Source organism: Microtus oregoni, unplaced genomic scaffold (genome assembly GCF_018167655.1).
Source record: "Microtus oregoni isolate MIOR12 unplaced genomic scaffold, Mior012 000004F_ref0000308, whole genome shotgun sequence".
Lineage (NCBI taxonomy): Eukaryota > Metazoa > Chordata > Mammalia > Rodentia > Cricetidae > Microtus > Microtus oregoni.
Genome location: NW_024543063.1, coordinates 60192704 through 60215398, shown reverse-complemented (window position 1 = coordinate 60215398; position 22695 = coordinate 60192704). Strand labels below are relative to the sequence as shown.

Genomic DNA, 22695 nt, shown 5'->3' with positions numbered 1-22695 from the left:
TGGCTGCTCAGACCCAAAATAATCACACAAAAACTGTATTATTACAACACTGCTTGGCCTATTAGCTCACACTTCTTATTGGCTAGCTCTTATATCTTAAATTAACCTATTTCTATTAATCTGTGTATCACATGGTTGTTGCCTACCAGTAATGTTCCATCTGGTGTCTGCTGTCTGTCTCCTGCTGCAGCTACATGGCTTCTCCCTGACTCCTCTCTCTTCCTCTATCTGCTTGGAATTTCTGCCTTGCCCTATTCTGTGCTATAAAAGGCCCAAAGAAGTTTCTTTTCTTTTTTTTTCTTTTTTTTTTTTTTGGTTTTTTGAGACAGGGTTTCTCTGTGGTTTTGGAGCCTGTCCTGGAACTAGCTCTGTAGACCAGGCTGGTCTCGAACTCACAGAGATCCACCTGCCTCTGCCTCCCGAGTGCTGGGATTAAAGGCGTGCACCACCACCGCCCAAAGAAGTTTCTTTATTAACCAAATGTATTCACAGCATACAGAGGGAAATCCCACATCACCTCCCCTTTTCTGTCTATATAAAAAGGAAGGTTTTCACTCTAACCTAGTACAGTTACATATAATAAAACAGGTATCAAGCAAGAATTACAGTTACAATATTTATATCTACTTTATCTTTTATTATAACTAAGGAAAACTATAATTATAACTAATATTTCACAGCATACAGAGGGAAATCCCACATCAGACATTCATACCATAGCAGGTATCAGTGAAACAATGGCAATATAATACACAATATAATGTTCTGTCTACAGAACATACAGATTTCACAGAAGATATGGGTCCATCACATACACACACACAGACTCCACCCTAGGACATACAGATTTCACAGAAGATAAGGGGCCATCACATACATACACAAGTGCACATGCATGTGTGCATGTGTGTGTGACAGACACAAACGCTCTACCCTAAGAATAAGAAAAATCATCCTAGATGTGAAGTGAGACAAGTGGCAGAAAGAAGCAGAGGGTTGTTGTGGCTTCTAGCTGGGGAAGTGCATAAAGTGTCCACTGTCACTTGAGATACAAAGTGCACATACAGCTGGAGGCAGTATAGAACCTTCTGTGTTTACATACATTCTTAAGATAGGATCTCTCTAGATAGCCCAGGCTGACCATGAATCATCATGGTGGGCAAGCTGGCTTTGAATCTGTATTCCTCCTGCTTTATCCCCTAGAAAACTGGGATTCCACGCATGTACTGCCACACAGAGCTCTTTAAGATAACGTCTGTATTTGCTAAAGTTGGAAAATCACTGTGAGGGCATTTCAGGTAAAGGGATGGTGGTTGACTCAAGCAGAGCCATTTCCTGGCATGCTAATACAGAAGGGTATTATCTTGATGTCAAGGAAGAAAAGAAGTTCAGGCAGAAAAAACATCAGGAACAAAAGCTGGTGCTGGGAATGGGCAAAGTGAAATCTGATAAAGAGCAAGCACTTAGAACTGGCTAAGGTGCTCATGCTGCTAGAGGGGAAATCACAAAGGTGTGTGAGACTTGAGTCTGTGACACTTTATGACCACTGTGAAATCTTGATCACCATACTGAATCTGAAAGCAGCGAATTGTTGAAAATTCCTACTAAAAATTCTTCAGTAGAAGAGAATAAGATGAAATAGTCATTTGGTAACTTATTCCAGCTTCAAACTTGGAAAAAAACAGAGCAGAAAGATATTGTGAGCAAGGGTTTGGACGGCATTCTCAACTGCCATAAAATTGTGCACATTGTACCTTCAAGCTTCTGGATGCGTGCAGTCCGGATATCAAGAAGATGAACATATTGTTCCACTTTGAGTTCATAATCTTGCTGCAAATTTTCCATCTTCTGAGTCACCGCCTCAACTTCCATCTAAAAATAAAAGACAGCAAGGTCCACTACTTATGATTATCCTATTTGCATCTGTCAAAGCGACTTTGAGCCAAGCATTTGAAGAAGGAGCTGTAAAACCACCATGCTAGGATTCAAACGTTTCCTAGATGGAACTCAAGGCTACCATGTTATGAATCAAGTACTTCTAGTTGGAGTTTTAAAGCCAGGATGATTTGAACATTTTTTGGATGGCTAGCAGGAGCTCTAAATCACGGTGCCCGCCTGTCACAAAGCTTACAGGGCAGTGGCTTCCTTTTTTGCAGCCAAATGTTCATACTATTGAAAGCTGACAGAGACAGCTGTGACGGGGCTTTTGGACGGTCACTACGACTCACTGCAGACTACACTGACACTAGTAGAGGTGAGGTTACTGCCACCAGGAACTTCCCTAAGACAAGGCTTCAATCATCTGCTTTTAAACTACTTCCCCCAACTGTAGTTACAGGGCTGAATTACAGGAATGTACTAATACTTAATAAAGGCGACAACAGATAATAAAAGAGGGTAATGCAAAAGCTTCTCTGAAAAGACAATCATTAGGAGAGTATCACAGAAAATACACTGTCTTGACTTAGTGTCTGACAGTACCTGATAGTCTTTATTGATTTTATGTTGCATAATTAGCATATTTCTTGTCTTTTCAAGTTCTTGTACTGTTTCTGCATGAGTTGCTTGAAGTTCTTTCATGGAATGTTCTAGATCTTTATTAAGTTTGTTGTCCACTTTTTCTAAAAATGAAAGGTCTCCATTCTTTTGTTCTTTCTGAGCCTAAAGTAAAACCAAAAGTTTAAATTGGAACAAGAATTTGCAGAATGTGGCCGTGTGAATTAATGTGATCCATCAAGAAACACTTTAATTGAATTCACACACTTCCATTTTTCTACTAGAAACAAAGCATTGCTAATATATACATTTGCATATATATTTAAAACAATTACAGTGAAACAAAAATAGTTTATCAACTTCATAAAAAATGAAATCACAAACATTTATTTTTCATCTTATCTAAATGTATACTATGATATAAACATAAAAAGTATACTTGTAGATAACAGTATCTCAAAACTAAACAATACCTTTGCGTTATATTTATGGTTCAACACCTCGTTTAAGAAGGCCAGCTTGGTTTTACAGTGGGTCAGATAAAAAAAATTGTCTTTTGTAGTCAATTTAAAGTAGGGCTTTAAATAAGAGTGCTGAGCTCAACGTTAATGTGACTTTGGTGTCACTATGAAATATGCATATGCTGTAACTAAATGTCATCTAACCATTTCCCGAATTTAGTACATCATTGTGCTCTCTCTCCATCACTTCCCCCTCTCCCCCCAGACATGCATGCACTAAGATGCAGTGAGTTTTAGAATATGCACAAATAATTTACTCTCTAATTATGGTTTATAGACAAAGGTCATCATTATATGGAAACAGGGAGTCATGGACTCGATGGCTCATTTTGAAAATGCTACCTTTATAAGCAGGAGTGCCTCACTCAGGTCATCAGCATCGATATCACTCTCCTGTGAGAAAGAAAGTCAGAGCCCACAGTGAGGGGTTAGCTTCCAGCACAGATTCCCATGAGACTGACTGACTAGACTGACTGACTAGGAACCCGGAGGCCATGAATTTAAGAAACCTAGTACTCAGGATATTTCAGCTACTCAGAACAGCCCCACAGAACATAAACAACCAGGTATGCTAGCTAATAAACCAAAGGACACATCTATGTTTCTTGCTTTGCTGTGCACTGTTTCTTTCTGTGCTACACACACACACACACACACACACACACACACACACACACGCACACTGAAGAAGGGAACAAGTCACCTGGTTGAAAAACCTCATGCGGCTTTTCAGCTCATCCAGCTGCTGCCTCTGCTGCAGACACTGCAGCTGGAGCTCTCTGTTCTCTTGCATGAGCTTCTCATTTTGGTCTTAAAAACAAAGTCAGCACGATTAGAAAGGTAAGTGAGAACTGTGTTGAAGAACACCTTTAAACAAATTTAAATTCGGCTACACACACACACCAAGCTGGCTCTAGTGCCATTCAGGCCAGAGGAGACAGGAGCCTGCCCCTTAGATGAAGGCAGCAGCGGCCGAGGACACAATGGACACCATCATGTGCCCACCACATGACTCACTCGCTTATCAGAAACTTAAGACTTCAGTTCCCCGCATGAATACAAGGAAACTGTGGTTTCTGGAACTTCAAAGGAGCATTCTACTTAAAATGCCTAAGAATATACATTTCTAAATATATGATTTTTACTTACTTATTAAGGGTCCTGAAAGACATGCAAAAAAAAATTTGTTTTTTAGTGTTCTGATTGACTTTTTTGAATTTTCTTTTCCTTACTTAGCATAAAGTCTTTGTATTAAAACAAGATCACTTATTTTATAAACTCTAAATTCATAACTTAATCAGCCATATCCCTAACAAATCTGTTCCAACAGGAGAGATTTTGAAGCAGCACCAATGATAACTCAACTGTATTCTGAGCTCACGGTTCCTGCCATCAGTAGGACATGGGCTAGAAAGATGGCTCAGCAGTTACAAGCTGTGGCGGTTTTTCCAGAGGATCTGGGTTCAATTTCCAGCCACCCCCCATGGCACCTTGTAACCACTTGTAACTCCATTTCAAGGGAATCTGGTACCCTCTTCTGGCCTCTGCAGGCACTGCATGCACATGGTATATAGAAACTCATGCAGGCAAAAACACATAGACACATTAAACAGAAAAGCCACTGATGGCCACAGGCACGTGCACTACATTCTTTAGCGCTGTGTGTTCCTAAGTGTACTCCCACGGTCTTCACTGTGGTGGGCAGTTACTCTGCTTTGCTGACTCCTGGTGGACCACTTCTAGATCATGCCATCCAGAGTGTGTCTCTCAATTTCTTTTTGATCTCAATTTTTGTTTATTAAAATAAATTCAATTCAAGTTGTGCATTTTCTTTCCTTTTGTTAATAAAAAATTAAGTAACACATTTGCCAAGAATTCTTCCCATGAATGCATCTGCAGTCTGACTGGATGTTATATAGAAATATGTCTCTGCCTTTTTTGAAGGCTTTGTTTCCCTAAGCTATAAATACATCACACAATAAAAATGTTAAATTACACAGTTAAGAGGAAATGGACTAAATTTGGTAAGACTTTAATATCATATAGTTCCTGGAAATCCTCAAGTATATAAAGATACAGAGATACTTTATTAAATACACAAACACTTCTATTATATGGATATAAAGTTAAAGGTTATTGTATATTATCATATGGTATAAATTACTTAAATTCAGTAAACTAAAGGAATTTCAAAGTGAAAAACACCTCAAAAGTTTGAAGGTATAGGCCAAGCACTTGTCTCTCAACTAAAAATTAGCATTAATTATCATTATGAATTCTTACAAAATAAACTTTTGTGGGGGATACAATGGTAATGTGGTATTCCTTGTACTGATCCAGTTAAAACAACTAGAAGCCAGAGGGGCTATGAGAGAGAATAACAAAATAACAACGAATGGTATAATGACAGACTAAGAAAAGTAACAACAAAAACGGTAACTAAGAGAGAGAGGGGAACCCTAGGTGCTGATGGTAACTGAATTCACTCTGTGGTCTGCACAAGCAGGAACTCTAAGATGTAATTAAGGCACAAAGGCAGCAGCTCTCAACTTGGGGGTCGAACTTCACAGGGGTCAACTAAGACCATTGGAAAACAGAGATATTTACATTATGACTCATGACAGTAGCAAAATTATAGTTATGAAGTACCAACAAAAACAGTTACAAAGTAGCAACGAAAAGAATTTTATGGTTCACAACAACATGAAAAACTGTATTAGAGGGTCGCAGCATTAGGAAGGTTGGGAACCGTTGTCCACTGGCACACTGCTCCTTCTTAGCATGGACACAGTGTACACTGTGATCTTTCCTATGCTCTAGTTTTTTTTTAATCATTTCAATTCTAAGAATTGAAATATATATATATATTCTATGAATATATCAGGAGATACAAATAAAATTATACGAGCATTTCCATCCTTTTACTCTTTTTTTGTTTTGACAGCTATGTCCCCATTCATTGATATTTTAAAAATAGAATGCCATTTGTGGGAGAATAACTTAATGAAGAAACACCACTGAGCACTGCTGACCTCTTTACAGAATTTATGTAGAATTATACACTAGAGTCTTTCTTTATCAAGCTGCTTATTTAGAATATGTTTTGGGTCTTTAAGAAGTACCAAACGGCTACAGTTCAAAGAGGAAGCAGGCTTGCTGAATTATAATATGAAAAATCAAAACACTCTGCAGGAGATGAAAAACAACCGCCTTACCTTCTGATTTGACAAAAAGCAGGTTAAGTTAAACAGCATTTTATTCAAATGAGATACCATTTCACTCTTTAAACTTACATTCTTCCAGCACGCCATTAATAACAGTGCAGAGAACAATTCAACTAAACAATTTTCAGAGCTCCTTTGTGCTAATATCTTCAGCTGTGATCAATATAACCATATGCATTATGCTGAATTATGCATTTCAGCTAAAGATAGAAAGGAACGTTCAAAAGCAAGCCCTTAAACACATGCAGTTAATTTAAGCATTAACCAAATGCAAACTGCATTTACATATCCTTCCCCACATATTCACACAATCTGAAACTAATTTGTACCTTGAATAAAGAGGTGAATATTCTCTAAAAATAACTTGCCGGTTAGATGAATGACTACAAGAAGCCAGGGAAGCATCTTCGGCAAGGGACACTTGATACAAGAGAAGGCAAATGTGTGAGCAGAGTTCACAGTCAAATTAAACCATCTCAAAATCTGTACCACGAAAGGAACTTTCATCATATTCAAAGACTTCCTTAAATAGATAATTACAAATTTTTTGTTTATTTCCCCAAAATAATTAAAATCTAGAATATTTTTCTTCATATTATTTTAACTTATTTTCTTTGATTCATTTGAATATTTTTATAAAGACTTAAATTCTTAGATTTGTAAATTTAAACCCTTCAGAGAAAATAACTGGAAAATCACAGATCCAGCAACTTTTACTTAGAAAATAATTATATTAATGTGTTAAGGAGGGTTTTCATGTCGGAAGATTTGGCCTATGATGTCAAAAATTACTTCCTGAATATGTATCATAAGCAACTGCAGAATCATCTTCAGGATATCTTACACTGAGAAACTGTAACAGGCACTGTCAACAATGGTGACATGGGTTTAAATTTCTACCAGAATATTGACTCAAAATTCAGTGACTAAAAGGGCATATTATAAAACTAAATCCACACATACACCAACACAGAACCGTAAGTATCAGGAAGATTGACTCGAGGGCTGCAACAGGGCCTAGGCCTCTTTCATGTGTTTCACAATTCAGAAAATCCTTAAAGGAAGAACCAGCAAAGAAGATGGGGGTGGACTAGGCAAATTAGAGTATCTGAGCAACTACAATACTTAATAATAAGAGTTCTCCAAATAAATTAAAAACAATAGTTTAAAAAGAAATTAAGATTCTACCCTTTGAGAATCAATTCAGATGTGTGGAAGACAAAATGTTGGAATTCTTGATATCTTTAAGAAAATGCAGAGAAAATAGAAATAAAATAGGTTTATTTCATTTCCCTTTCTCTGTAAAATTAATTATGTAATTATTTATTGTGTATGTGTGGGGGGAATGCGGGGGCCATGGTGTGCGTGACACAGAGGACAAGATGCAGAAGGCAGCTCTCTCCTACCATGTGTGACTTGGGGGATCAAACTCAGTTTGTAAGGCTTGGTGGCAGGATGCTTTTACCTGCTGGGCTATCTTGCTATTCCTTATTTCCCTTGTCATTTAAGAATGTGCAATTTATCTATTTTGGAAAATGGAATGGGGCGATAGGGCACCTCTACTTCATGTATTTACTGAGCAACTATTAAGATGCAGCACTCCAGTAAGACTCAGTAGTGACATTAAGATAAGAAACCTGCTAAGTAAGAAGTCATGTCACCATGTAGTCCCATCAACAGTCCTCTAGAAATACTCATAATTAACATATCAGTCAATTTGAGCACGTGGTAGAAAATATTGACTACTGTGCTTCACTGGAATAAAGACTCCATCGAGTATGTGTTCCTATTTCAGGCTTGTTGAAATGTATAAAACATGTCTAACCAGTTTTAAGGTGTTACTGCTTATGGATGCACTCTAATTTTAGGAACATTAAACATGAAAAATTCTCTTCCATTTAGTCAATAAAATGTGACTTTGTGGTAATAGTACAACTGAGTCTATATTTGCCTTTTTGTTGTTGTTAACACAGGGTCTTACTATGTAGCCCAAGGGATCTGGAATTTACAATTCTTCTGTCTTGGTCTCCTGAGTGCTATGATTACAGGCATGTGCCACCATGTCTGGCTATATTAAACTTTTAAAATTCTCATGTAACTGAATTGCAAATGTTCCAAAGGACCAAGCTTATTACTACATTCCTATGTGTATCTCATGGGTACAGACACAGGTACAATGCTTGAGTAAAAAAAATCTGCCACCCCTGCTTTCTATCTATTTGCACTGGGAATGCATGAGTCTGTGTGCAGTACAACAGTCCAGACATCTTTAATTACATTTTATTTCTAGGAGACAAGACCTAATGATTCTGCTTAATGATTATTATTTTAACAGGGACATTCTGACAAAGTGTTTTGGTTAAGAGAATAGATTTAACATCTCACTATTAGATTGTTCAGTTTGATCTATCAAAACCAGCCAGAAACTATTTCTCTTATTTGTCCCTACTTTGGGTTTTCCCCACTATCTGCCACTACCTGAGCCATTACAGACGTCTCTAGCTACTGTTGGCCTCCATGTCTTATCTGGGCAAGTCTTAGTCTTAGTTGCTGTATCCTCAAAACTTACAACAATACTGAGCACATACTGGTGCTTAATAAATACTTGTTTTCTGTCAAAGAGAAGTTCAGAATTTAAGGATATTAAATTAATGAAGACAACCTAGATAAAAGCGACTATGAGAAAAAAAAGTTCTTTTGGCATGTATTTGTTTGGCTGTATTATACACACACACACACACACACACACACACACACACACACACACACACACAAGCTGTGTTCCCAGAGGACAGCAGGATGATTGGCAAACAGTAGGTATACAACAAGTACTGATTGACTCCGCAAATAAGCATCAGATGTCTGCAGAAGTAAACAGGTGGTTATTTCTCTGTACCTCTTTCAGTCTTTAATTTGTCAAGGACTTCAGTTTTGTCTGTTAGATCAGATTTTAGGGCAGTTTCGAGCTGGGCAATCTGCACTTTCATCTGCTGCTCCTTTAACTTCCACTGTTCTTCCTGGGCAGCACTGAAGGCACTGCAAAACACACGTGACATGCAGGGAGAGCTGGCAAATCAGCTTCACCCGAAAATAATAAAGAGAAAGCTTTTAGTGGCACGGAGACCACTGTCATCATGTCTTAGGAATTAAGTAAACATATGCTGCTCTGCTGCTGTTGAAACCAAGGCGCCTTGCTCAGGCTGCGGTTAGGGAACATGAAAGAGTTTGTGGGATGAGCAAAGGAACTGGCCTTAATTTAGAGCTCCAAAGTCAGAAAAGTTGGCAACATGCAGTTTTTGTGGACTAGTAAAGGAATTCAGATACTGTATATACTCCAGAGGAATCCACGGTTCCAAACCTCAGCAACTGACAGGCGAGACTGTCCTCTCCCACTTACAAAGCCCACTTACCCAATACTGAGGAAAAGTGTTTTCCACCTCCTCTTTAATTCTGAGGAAATTGGGAGTCTGTGATAACACAGACATAAATGATGGTATACCGAACCACAAGGTGGTAATTCTGATACTAAGAAGTGGTGCAAAGGAAGTTTAACACAAAAGACAAAAGCAATAGGCTAAGAACAAATAATTTTACTTTTAACACAGATTATTATAAAGTGAGTGCCTCTAATCTACTAAGATCATGAAGACAGGATTATAATTGATTCCTTATTAAAAATGTAGCACATTTTTTGGTTTTTTGGAGACAGGGTCTCTGGCACAGGCTGGCCTTGAACTCCCCAAGTCCCTGAAAATGACCTTGAACTTCTGGCCTTCTGGCTTCTACCTCTCTAGAGACCGCAGGTGTGCACCCCCCCCCCCCATCTGGTTTGTGTGATGCTGGGGATAGAACCCAGGGCTTTGTGCAAACCCTCTACCCACTGAGCTACATCTGCAAGCCTGCAGCCCAAAGCAGTTTCAGTTCGGGTTTAAATCTGCTAGTGATCAAGGCATAGCACACTAGAAGAAAGGACAGGATAGGAGTAACTAGACGCTACACAGAGGGAGAAATCAACTATTTCCTCATCCAGGGGGCCTGAGCGCGGTCCACACCGGTGCTACAGCCGCTTGCCTCGCTGACACTCTGGGACATTGCAAAGGAAAAGCCTGGCAATCCACGTTGCTGCAGCTTTCCAGGTGAGAGCCAGACTTCGGAAAACTGATCTTGATCTGCATTTCAGCAGAAAACCATTATCTGCGCAGCCTGACTTGACTGAGTAATCACCCACAGCTTTGACCCCTCTACTTATTTTAAATTCAGTAAATTAAACAAAAATCTATAAAATCTGCTTTTATACCAATGACAAAGTAAATGGAAAAGAAATGTACTGTTGAAAATTGACCCTGATGCTGCTCCCAACTTGTCCTGAGCTTTTATTCCAAGAGATACTTTCTGTAGAAGACACAGTTTAAAAAAACAAACTGTGTATTCATTTCACATTTTGAATATTTTTATTGCATTTAAAATAATATCACCTTAAAAACAAAAGGTATTCTAGATGTCACTCTACAGATGACATCTGTTTTCCTCTATCAGTGTTCTCATTTCACATACGGATCCTTAAAAAAAAAAAAAAACGTAGAAACTGATATGTTAATATCTTAAGCTAATTTTTGTCAAAGGTAGAATTACCTAGAATTAAATGGAATCTAAATAAAGCATATATACTTTAAATACTAAAAAATATTCCTTTACAAATTCACTTAAAATGAATGTATATAATTTCTGTGTCTAGCCAAATTAATACATATGCATGAATAGTACATGTATGTATGTGTGCCTTCTATCATTAAAAACATGCACCACCCAGAAAAAAAACTTATCATGATGAAATAGGCACAGCATCCATTCCCTGAGATGCCAGCAATTAGAAACAGTAGTATTCCAACAGTGTGCGCACAGCAGATCACCAGCAGCTAATCTGGCAGGAACATCAGAAGCTGTGTGTGTTTAAATTAAGAACAATTTAGCAGCCTGGTTTCTCCAAACCCACAAAATACTAGTGTAAATCAGCATAAGTCAATCTGAATTTAGCCCACTGCTATCTTCCCTCTAAATTTAGGACTGCATTCCACTGGAGTTTCATGAGGAATTCCTTTTGAATTTACTATATTCCTTTATGCTTGGAGCCATCTGTGTAGCTATAAATGGTGAACCACATCTGGCTCCATTTTCTTTGCAAGGGCCATATACATGATTAAATCTGCATATGAGAAGAGTGTTTAAGAACTTTTTATTCATGAAAATGTTTTTGTATATACCAACAGTGGCAGTGAAGGGAAGATGACTGTCTCTGTGCCCATTGCACTGGTATGGCCTGTGACAGCCTGCAGGAGAGCTGTTGGTTGTTGGTGCCTGTGGTCACTAGCATGCCCACAGGCTGCCTTGGGTCTCAATTATACTGTTAATAACAACCCTTGATTAAAACATGATATGATCAAAATAAAAGTTAAAAATTCCCCTCTACTCTCAGATCTTTTTTCTCACAGAAAACTTCATTGCTCCAATGTTCCAGAACATGTTCCTTATGTGAGAAACCATGAAGAAAACCATAGGTACTGCATACAGTCAGAGCTCACGTAGGAAAGAACAGAGTCTTTGGGAGGGGCAGCCATGCTCTTTCAAATCTGAGCAGTTTCACAGTAGAAAAACCTGATCTTGGTTCTTGAAAGGTCACTACAACACTCAAACTCTAAATGGACTATTTTTTTTAAACAAACAGCCATTAGATAAACATCTCTCAAAAAATTAATAGCTTAAACTCACTTTCAACAGGAGTCTTGGACCCAACCTGAAGATGAAAACTTGGCAGTGGATAGAGGTGGTAGCGCTTTGGGCACACAAATGAGTGAGTGTGTGTGTGTGTGTTTGTGTGTGTGTGTGTGTGCATGTGCTCAGCATGAGAGGCTCAGGAAGTGTGGTGGAACCCGGATTCCAAAAACCTCCCCAGGTTATATGTGCACATTGCTGCTTAAGGCCTACTACATCCACTAGTTTCTGGCACCCAAACTACACTAAATTCAGGATTGGAACACAGCCTTACCATATTACTGCATGAAGTTTCTCTTTTTAATTGCAGAAAGTTATTCTGAATCTTAAAACTGAAAATTTCTTAAAGTTCTTATTTCTTGGCATTGTATCAAAAATGTTTAGCATATTAAAGAAGTCTCATACCAAGTACTAACATGCGGGTTTTATCTTACCACATGATTCTCTAATATGTCACATGTCAAGTAATAAACACTTTCAAAATTTCATTTTAAAAAGGGAAGATGAGAATGCAATCTGCAAATCATCTTTTTTTTCTCGTGAAAACCAGCCAACTTGGAATAACAAACACATGCTCTCTCTCCTTTTTAAAGCATGTGATCATTATGACTAAGCAAACAAGTAGCATGCGTAGTTTCTGATTAACATTAACTTCAGCAGTGATGAATAAGAGTGTAATGAGAGAAAGAAGCTGCGAGAATCTACGGATGATGGCCATGTCCACAGTTTCTTTATGCTTCTGAACACATAATAAAACATTCCATCAGAAAATTTTGACATTCTACTTATGATTATATGTACATGTTGGAGTTTGGCTTAGGAGTCATTGATTTTTTTTGTACTTTGTTTTGATGCTCACTATAGCCATTTGCTTCCACACACCTCATATAATATTTACGTGTAAGTGCCACAATGAAGACTGTTTCCAGTGTGATGAGGAAAAAAAATGTAGTGCAAGCCCAAAATATTAAAAAAAAAAGCAAAAACCTGCAAAGCCAGATTTACACTCTTAAATTATCTTCTAATATGGAAAGATAATATTTTATGGTGATGAAGTAAATATGAGAAAAATATGCCTTGTCAAAATTCCATTTATGTTTTATTCCCAGATAAGTCTGATGTTTTTATTCCCGGAAAGTGTGTCTAGTAAATTCTCAAGTTGGAGAGAAGTAGAAATTTAGAAGTAATGGCCAAATGGTACTTTTTGTAATTTTTTTTAGACCACGTTAAATTATTTAGAGTTACAAGATGTTCAAGATAAGTATAAATCAATCAAAATCTCTGCATGTATGACAGGTCCATTATTTCATGGATGCTTCCTTTTCACACACATACTCTTCAAATGCAATTAAAATCAGGGACAGTGGTGCACTGGGGAAAAATAAATCAAATTTTAGAGCAGAAAGAATTAGGTTCAGTTCCACACTAACTCCCAGCAGTGCCGTGTGACTCTGCACAAGTTTGTTTATCTGACTTCTTGGTTACCTCCTTTTTAAAAGACAAGGATACCATCACTTTTCACAAAAGGGCAATGTACTATATGTACAACATCTGAAATTTCAAACATATGATCATAAGGCATATAGATACATCAATGTAAATATACACACAATATTTTAGAGATGGAGATATAAGCCAGGAGGTTTAATAGATTTTTTTTTTTAGGCCAAGCTAATTAGAAAGGGACTGGAACAAAATGGTCTAGAAGGAAGTTTTATGCAATTCCACATAAAGATGTTTAGCTAGGCTACTCCTGTTAGAGGGCCCTGAATATTTAACTGGTAGCCTACTGTTGCTAACCCCTAACTGAGAGGGAAAAAAAGGCAAAAAGCATTACAATAATAACTAATATAGACTTCAGTCATGTTTACAAGTAACCAAAATAAAATTCCCCACACACTCTTGTCAGAACTAAAAATTCAAAATTTAAAATGTATATTAATCTGCAAAACATTCAGTCAAAAGGGTAAAGATATATTTAAAGCACAGATACTATTTTGTTAGGTTTCAGTATATTACCAACATGAAGCAGAGGTTGAATATCAGATAAAGCATATTCAAACAGCTAACTCAGCTTCCACGTCATCCCACATACTGAAAGACAGGAACAATTCCACAGACATATCTAAGATAGACAGAATCATTTAACAAGACTTAGCCATGGGGTAGAATTGTGTTTTAAATATTAGCAGAGGGGGTTATTTTCTAAAAGACTGTAATTATGAAACATTAGGAAATGAAAGTGAAGTAGCTTTTCAAAATTCATCCTGAGCTGAGGCTGAGGTGTGTGAGTTTCTCTTTATAAGGAACATAGATATTGCTGGAGAACCCTTTCCCAATCACGTTCACTCTGCTAAGACGCTGGAAACCCAGTAGAGACTTAAGCAAGCTCCAGGAACCTCTCAGGCCTCCTGACTCTAACACTCTTCAAGAGCATATGGTATCTGTCGAAGGTACTCCAGCCTTGTTCTACCCCCCTTGTCTGAGCATGTAGAATTCTACACTCCACAGTGTTCCAAGGAATTGATAGGGATGGATGCAGCCATACGGCATCTACTGGCCTGTAGGTTGTGTTCAACAAGTGACAGTGCTTGTTACTAGCAGCAAAACAACCTGATTCTCCACATGATAATATACTACAGCTCAGTTAAGAACCAGCTACCAGTGCCTTTAAAAAGCTTACTTTTTTTTTTGCAAAGTAAGTACATGTCTTTCCATGGCCTGTTGCTAGCTTTTAAGTCAATATTAGATATTGTGACAATAAATGCTTTGATTAAAGAGAGCTCAAAGAGAATGAAACACATAGAATTGTGATTTACCTGTTATAAAGTTTATCATAGTTTTCCTTTAAAAGTTCTCGCTCCTTTTCTAAATCATTAATTCTATCCTGCAGCTAAAATGAAAATAAAATTACAAAGAGTTTCCATGGTTCAGAGTTAACACACTAGTCTCTGAAAATAAAGTTATACAATAAGTGATTATCATATCAAACCACACTATAAGAAAACCAGGAGGGGACAGCCACTCATTCAGTCTACATTCCTATGCTGCTGCTGACTAGACCACATACAGTGCCTGCATTCAATTCAGTGTTGATTTCTTCCATGTTGTTAAATGAACATGAAATTAATATTCCTGGTTTAATTTAGTAGAAACGGATACACTACTTTATGGCAACACGAGTCAGAACTCAATAAAGAATGTGTTAAGAGCTTTCTCTTAAGGTCCTGGAAACATAATAGTTTTTCCTTTCTACCACGATGAATTCCATCACTATATTCATTTTGTATTAATTTCTAATTGGTCCATAAAAAATGAGTACTAACTGTTCTTTGAGTTCATGATTCAAATAAATTTGTTAATCACTATTTAAAGACACAATTTCTCTTGTTACCTAGAATTTATAAATGGTAGCACATCATGAGAATAATGCATATTTCTTATTTTATCCTAATGAATAATATTTTCAGAAATAAATATAATTATCAGGTATCATAGTTATTAGATCATTATTACTAAAATGTGGATTGCTATCCTGTAGTACTTAGGGTTTTATTAGTAAATATGCTCTGTTGGCGCTCTTTTTTTCTTTTTTTGCTATTGAATAGAGAACTTAAAAGTCATCTCTACTTTCGACATTCTCTTTTGATGCCCGTGAGAGACAGGAGGAGATTCTCCTGGTGCAGAGCAGAATGTAAACACCTACTCCATTTCTGCTCTCCTTAGGAATACGTGCAATAGACACAGAAAAACACTGTGCTGGTTGGGAGACATACGTGGCAACAGTGATAGAAGGGTAAGTTTTCAAACGACCGCCCAGAAAGAAGGTATTTTACAGAACTGCTGACACAGTAGAGCCTAACACCCCTCAGAAGGACATCATTCCTCTGATTCCATTCTTGTGTCTCGCGGACTAAAAAGTCGTATTTAGGAAAGCTCCATTCCTTAGGCCATGCGATATCACCTTACTTTTCATTTCACTCAAGGCTCGTTAATCCTAGATAAACAGTGGCTCTCAGTGCATCTGCGGGTGTTTGGAAGGCTCAGCCTGCCATTCATATTCTGTACTGCCTACTCTATTCTGCTGCATTCACAATAGCAAATATATAGTGCAGGACTTTGACATAAAATTTTTTGAACTGTTTCTCTTTTACTTTTCAAAACAGTTCCAGAGAAATTTTCATGCAAAAATGACCACACTGTCCTGGAGCTCACCTCCTCCACTCTTCTCTCTGCAAACCTCGCCGAATGCAGCTGCTTCTCCAGGCTGCAGCACTTTAAGCGCTGGTCCTTAAGCTGCATATTTAGCTCATCTCCGTTTGCCATCAAGGCATCATGGCTGATCCTGAGCGTTCTTTGCTTCTAAAACAGAGAGAGAAAACACTCAAGCATTTTAAATACTTGCTCTGAATAACTAATTGCGAGTCTATCATGGCTTTATCCTGGACGTTTACATTGCACAGTTTACTCCTCAGGTCATAAACACTGGAGATGTAACACAGGGAAGAAGAGGCTCACACAGACTGTCTCCCCTTTACTGTCCCCAGGCTTTGACTTGGTGACAGTGACCAGTATATAAACTAGTTTTAGCAATTAATTTTCCCCCTTTTACTAGGGTTATAGTGGTTTGACATGCTGTCTAAAAGTGCTTCAGCATGGGTCAAAAAAACACTCATCACCGACACGGAAACTGGATGATTTGCCATTAGACCAAAGTAAACAATTTTGAATGGTTAGCTTTTAATTTTAATACAAGGACATTTTTATAATTCTGCAAAAATATTTATAAATCTTTAAGTTGTAAAAAATTTATATGTGAACATGATTACATCCCATTTTACATACTTAAATAATACATTCTTTTAAAACTAAATAAAACAGGTTATTAATTATAAAAAGGCATTTTGTAGACACCATTTGATCATAACCTGAAACAGTCACCTGTGAAAGTCCTAGTGAAGGCTTTTCAGTTCACCTACGAGAAATCTAGGCTTTAAGACATATTAGGAAGATTCAGATCAGTTCCACTGTCGCTATGTTATGGAGCAGGCTGCCTTTAGAGCCTTTCCTTTGAGCTCCCTACTTCATTGAGGCTGTCGGCCTCCACCTCTCAAGCCTTTCCTTACACTAGTCCCCAAAAGATGTACCTGTAATGTAGCAGGCACTTGTTATTTTGTTATGTGAACAAATACACCAGGGGTCACTGTTACATGGGAATCAAGATAGTCAGAGAAGTAAGAGAACATAAAACCATTTTTCAGTTCCCCTCTTAATTCTGCAGTTTTGAAACTGCTTTGTCCACATGTATTTTAGTCCAGAGGGACCTATCTATACACTGACAGAGGTAACACTCCCACTCCCAAAACAGATTCTTCTCCTACAAATCTGTGCTTCTATATGGAACGTGGTTATACTTGGCACTACAGGAGGTTTCTGTAGGCTGGAAGATGTCACTCAGCGTGTCTGAAAGGTATTTAACCACTTAGTTCAACAGTGAAGCAGGCACGATATGACCCTGTACTTTACATCAATGGGCAGCTTTCCTTGTCTCTGTACTTCAAAGAAAGCATGACTTAATATAAATGCTGATCATCTGGAATGCTTTGGAGTTCATTAATCGCAGGACTTCTGTTAATTACGCAATGCCAATAAGCAGTAGCTCTGTGGGGGCATATCCCTGTGTACCTATAGTCACTTGAAAACCACCCTGAGGGCTGGGGAAGCCTAAATAGATCAGACTGAATTGTCAAAGTTTAAAATAAATATGCTGATAGCTGATATTATGGGTACTCAAATATTTTCTGGTAATGGTGGTGACCAAGAAACACAAAATAAGCCGGGCGGTGGCGGCTCGCCTTTAACTCCAGCACTTGGGAGGCAGAAGGTTTCTTGGAGTTTGAGGTCAGTCTGGTTAGTTTAGGAAGCTCCAAAGCTACAGAGAAACCCTGTCTCGAAAAACAAAACAAAACAAAAAACAAAGAAAAGAAAAGAAAAGAAAAGAAAAAGAAAATAAAAGTTCACATCAAAGAAAGATTCAACAGAATGTAATTATTGACCTGCTCTACTCTGGTCTTTGCTGCACACATGTGAAAGTGAATGTGCACACAGGCGCTGAGACATCTTCAGTACTGCAGGCCATTATGTGAGCTCAGGAAAAAGAGATGAAAAGAATGTTCAGGGCATGAGGGGATTTATGACAGATGCACTTGGTAAAATGACTTAGCTATTTATAAAGAGCCTAAGTAGGTAGGTAGTAACTGTTAAGAACAATATACAAAGAGAAATTATACACATTTAATAAAGCACATATTAAAATAAAGATTTAGCGTTATGACCATTATTAAAAGTGCAATTTGAATACTATTTTTGAATCCTTCTCATCTGTGAATAAAATAAATAATCACAGTACCTCTTGAAGCTGAATAAATTTTCCTTCTATGACTGAAAGAGCATTGCTTTTCTCCACTAGCTGTTTATGGAGTTTAATCAGCTCTACATTGTCTCGAATATTTGACCTTCAAAGTTTGTTTAAGAAAAAGAAAAAAACGAATACAAGTTAAAAGGAAACCAACAACAACAATAACACAAACACATACCTATGGTTGATTTACTTGTGTATAAATAAGTCCTCTAAAATTTTATATTATTATAAGTTATGGTAGATGATTAAAACCAGTCAATATCCATTCTGGAAGGTGTATAAACAGACCCTCTGAATCTGAAAGGAGTTCCAAACTTGATGGCAATGTTAGCTTCATCAAGCTGACAGTATAGAATGACAGCTATTTTAGGATGGTCTGAAAAACTGGATAAAACCATCCGTTTTCAGCCAGCATTGTCTCCCAGCAAACTCTACGCTTCCAAAACGGCCTCCGCGCTAGGTTCCTTATGTGCAGAAGAGGCAGCGCCGTCATTCTTCTCACCGCCACTCCCTCCACACACACGGCATCACAAGATTATCATTCATTAGAGTTTCCTCTTGGAGTTTCAACTTTTCAAAAATATTTCCAAAAAAAGTGACTTAGCATTTTCTACTAATAATGCCCGAAGCTGGCGTTTAAATACATTGCAGATGTGCCTTAGCTGTAAGAGATTATTTGATGTCCACAGGGTATATAGAAACCTTATATGCTGCAATACTAGTTTGTATTTTTCCTACTGAGATTAAAGCAAATGTAGAATTTAACAGGAAGATCTTGTTAAAGGTTAATCACAGATCTAAATGAATACCTGTTCTCAAAAGGCATTTACTTTCCTGACAGAAAAAAAGTTCCCTTAATTTAATGCCTCATTTAAACTTTTTTTTTAAATTGTGAAGCCTTGATTTTAAGACTTCACTTTAAAAAATATAAAGGTAAAAAAATTTAAATTCAGAAAATTATTTCAGCATTTAAACTAAGTAATTTCACTTCTAAGGCTTACCTAGCATCCACATATTGGAAACATTGTCACAAGGCCCAGTGGAACCAGCAAATGCACTACAAAGCTCACACATCTGTAAACCAGCTGAGGACTTGAAATACTCAGTTTTCCTCTTTGATATTTGAAAGTTCATTGTATTTTGGCATTGCACAGTTAGTTGTCCTCACACAGAAGATAAACAAGTCCAAGAGCTTGGATCTTTCCCAGGGCACAGTCTTAACACAATGTTAAAATAATTATGTGTCTCAAACAAGTTATCTAGCAGCTCTAAGCACAGATTCAACAGTGTGCTTATTGCTATTTTCCTTGTTCTTACATTTTTCCACTAAAATGCAATATGAAGAAAAATATATTTTAAATAAAGAATAAAGAAAATATTCAAATTTGGTTTCATTCAAAATATGAAAAAACATTTGAAATCTAAATACAATTTACTTATTCCCCCAGAATTACTTGGTTTAACCACTCAATAATGTGTAGCATCTACTGATACTGGACAGGAAGGGACTCAAAAATATAAATTCTTTGTTATATTTTCTATTGTCTTAATCTTTCTTAAAAATAATTTAAACAACAACTTTGTATTATGGGGATTTGGCTGTTATGTATGCCTGTGCACCAGGTGTGTGCCTGGTGCCCTCAGAGGGCAGGAGGCTTCACACATCCTGGGACTGGAGTCACAGATGGTTATGAGTTGCAGTATAGGTACTGGGCCTGGAAACCAGGTCCTCTGGAAGAACGGCCAGTGTTCTTAACTGCTGAGCCATCTCTCTAGACCCCTTCTCAGTTTTTGGCTCTTTTTACTGGGGTAGGGAAGGTGCTAAGGATCAAATCCAAATTTAGTTTTAAAACAAAATTTCCAAGAAGAATCAATTATATTTTAAAATTAACTGTAGTTTAATATTAATAACAATTAAATCTCAACAATCAGTTCAGTCATACAGCTTCACAAAATCTGATGCTGAATTTTCTTTGTAATGCAAAGGAGAGCAAGTGCTTTAAACACTGTAGTATTCTGGCTGAAAGAGTTCTACTGAGCATTGCCCTGAATGCTTTGGGGGTATGGACTCCAACATATTGGGAAGAAAAGAGGCAGAGCGTTTTATACCAATGACGCCCAACACTGGACATGAACACAGCTGTATTTGATATCAAGAATAATACCATGGCATGTTAAGTACAAAGTCAGTTTACCACGGAGCACAGCTATTCTAGACTATGCAAAACCTCAATCCCACGTGAGGGCTTGGCAGGTAGTAGGTATTCTGATTACTATGACTACATATTTTCTGATGCCAATAATCTGAAGATATTAATTTGTCACAAGTGCTGGTCAGAGATATAAAGTACACCCACATTAAAATTATCACCATGATATCTGTGGCATGGTGTTCATGATGTACAACCAAACCACCTTAGACCTGATAAACAAGTCAACATTTTTACATAGACGAACTCTGGGGAAAAAGTAAGAATGGAGTGACAGGAAAGAGATGTCACAAAAGGCCCCTAAGGATGTTAGAAGTGAGGGGGAACAACTGACATCACTAAGCAGCCAGTCCTAGACCCATATGTCTGTGAACAAAGCCTAGGGTTGGCTTCCTTTGAGCAAGAGATGTAGGAGCAATGCATCAGCAATGTTCCCCGAGGCCTCTACACAGTACACTACCCTTTACATAGACAGGACCAAGTCTTCAGGATGGTGCTGTTCTCACGGAATGAACTATGCACAATACAACATTCAGACAGACTCTGACAGCTGGGCAACCATTTGTATGGGCTGCATTATGCATAGTAAAATAATCTGCAGACAGATATTAAGAGTTCTCATTAACTTTTTGTAAAAATCCATTTCTCAAAATTTCAACAAGGATTTTGAAAAACTGTAAACAGTTAAGTCAGAGAATGCAGTGATTTTTTTTGGCTTTCTCTTTTTATAGATAAGATTTTGAGTTATGATTGGATATTCTAAAACTATGAGAAAAGTTGTTGGCTCCTCTCTAGATTAAAAACAAGCTGAAATAAATTAGACTTTATGTTGAAAAAAGTAACCCAGCTCAACAACCTGTGTGCCAACTTTCTCTTGTATAATTTGAAACAGCCAAGCAATAAACTCTGAAAAAAAAATTTCGAATGGAAGCCTTGAAAACACTTGACTCCAGCTTTGCTACTGGGCGCCATAATAAATCCAGAAACTTAAAACCTCAGCTATACTGGAGAAAGAGAACTTTCAGTGGAGCTATGTAATGCATAGTCTAATGCAAAGGCTTAAGAGGCAGAAATCATTGCTACAGTTGCAGTTTCCTATGTTGCACTCCCTAGACACTGGCCTCCCCTCCTTAGCTGCCAGTGTTGCATTCCTTGCTCCAGCGAGGATTATGAGCAGCACACTGCAGAGGATGGGAGGGACTCCATCACACAGAAGCTGCACTGTGAGGCTTTGGGAAGCAGTGAGGTCAGATGTTTAGAAGACAGAATGGAAAGGATCACCGTGAGTCCATGGGATAAAGTTAAAGCAATCAGAGTTAAAAACATTTTAATATTCTTTCCAAACAGCAGTAGGGACTTGATTATCATATTGTTGAAAGAAATGTGGGTCACCGATAACGGGGAAAAACAAAACGAAACAAAACACTAGCATGGATTCTTTTTTTTTTTTTAAGGTCTCTGTATTTTTCCCCTTTTTTATTACTTTATAAATAATACCAATCAAAATTTCCACTTTCTCCCCTCCTCCCACTTCCCTCCCGTCCCTCCACTCCCCGTCCACCCTCTCCCTCCAGTCCTAAGAGAGGGCAAGGTACTCTGCCCTGTGAGAAGTCCAAGGCCCTCCCCCCTCTATCCAGGCTTAGGAAGGTATGCATCCAAATAGAATAGGATCCCAAAAAGCCAGTACATGCAGTAGAGACAAATCCCAGTGCCCCAATTGTCAGCCACATTCAGAGGGTCCACTTTGATCCCATGCTCATTCAGTCCCAGTCCAGCTTGATTTGGTGAGCTCTCATTAGCTCAAGCACACTGTCTCAGTGGTGGACCAACCCCTCGTGGTCCTGACTTCCTTGCAATGGATGTTTTAAAGCTTCTAGTAAAGAGAGCAGTGACATTCCCTAAAATTGTCAAGAGTAGACATAAAGGATAATGGTTCTGTTTAAATCCACTACTTGCGATCCTAGGTACAGATGACTCCCTGATTTAAGAATGCATAAAGGAACACAAAACTATCTAAGTTTAATCTGCTAATACAGAATAGTTAGTTCTCTTGG

General features: G+C 37.8%; 1 protein-coding gene across 2 annotated transcripts in view; it reads right to left on the bottom strand.

Moving 5' to 3' along the window:
• Rpgrip1l (RPGRIP1 like) overlaps positions 1-22695 on the bottom strand; it is a 110811-nt gene that overhangs the window by 67345 nt on the left and 20771 nt on the right. Inside the window, exons 7-15 of one of the 2 annotated variants that reach the window (XM_041649606.1) lie at positions 18420-18525; positions 16226-16372; positions 14830-14903; positions 9138-9277; positions 4167-4178; positions 3721-3827; positions 3360-3410; positions 2482-2661; positions 1755-1872 (exon numbers count right to left, since the gene is read on the bottom strand). In XM_041649606.1, the coding sequence (XP_041505540.1) occupies positions 1755-1872; positions 2482-2661; positions 3360-3410; positions 3721-3827; positions 4167-4178; positions 9138-9277; positions 14830-14903; positions 16226-16372; positions 18420-18525 (935 nt within the window). The remainder of the gene's footprint in view (positions 1-1754; positions 1873-2481; positions 2662-3359; positions 3411-3720; positions 3828-4166; positions 4179-9137; positions 9278-14829; positions 14904-16225; positions 16373-18419; positions 18526-22695) is intronic. The other variant, XM_041649607.1, reaches the window with a different exon arrangement.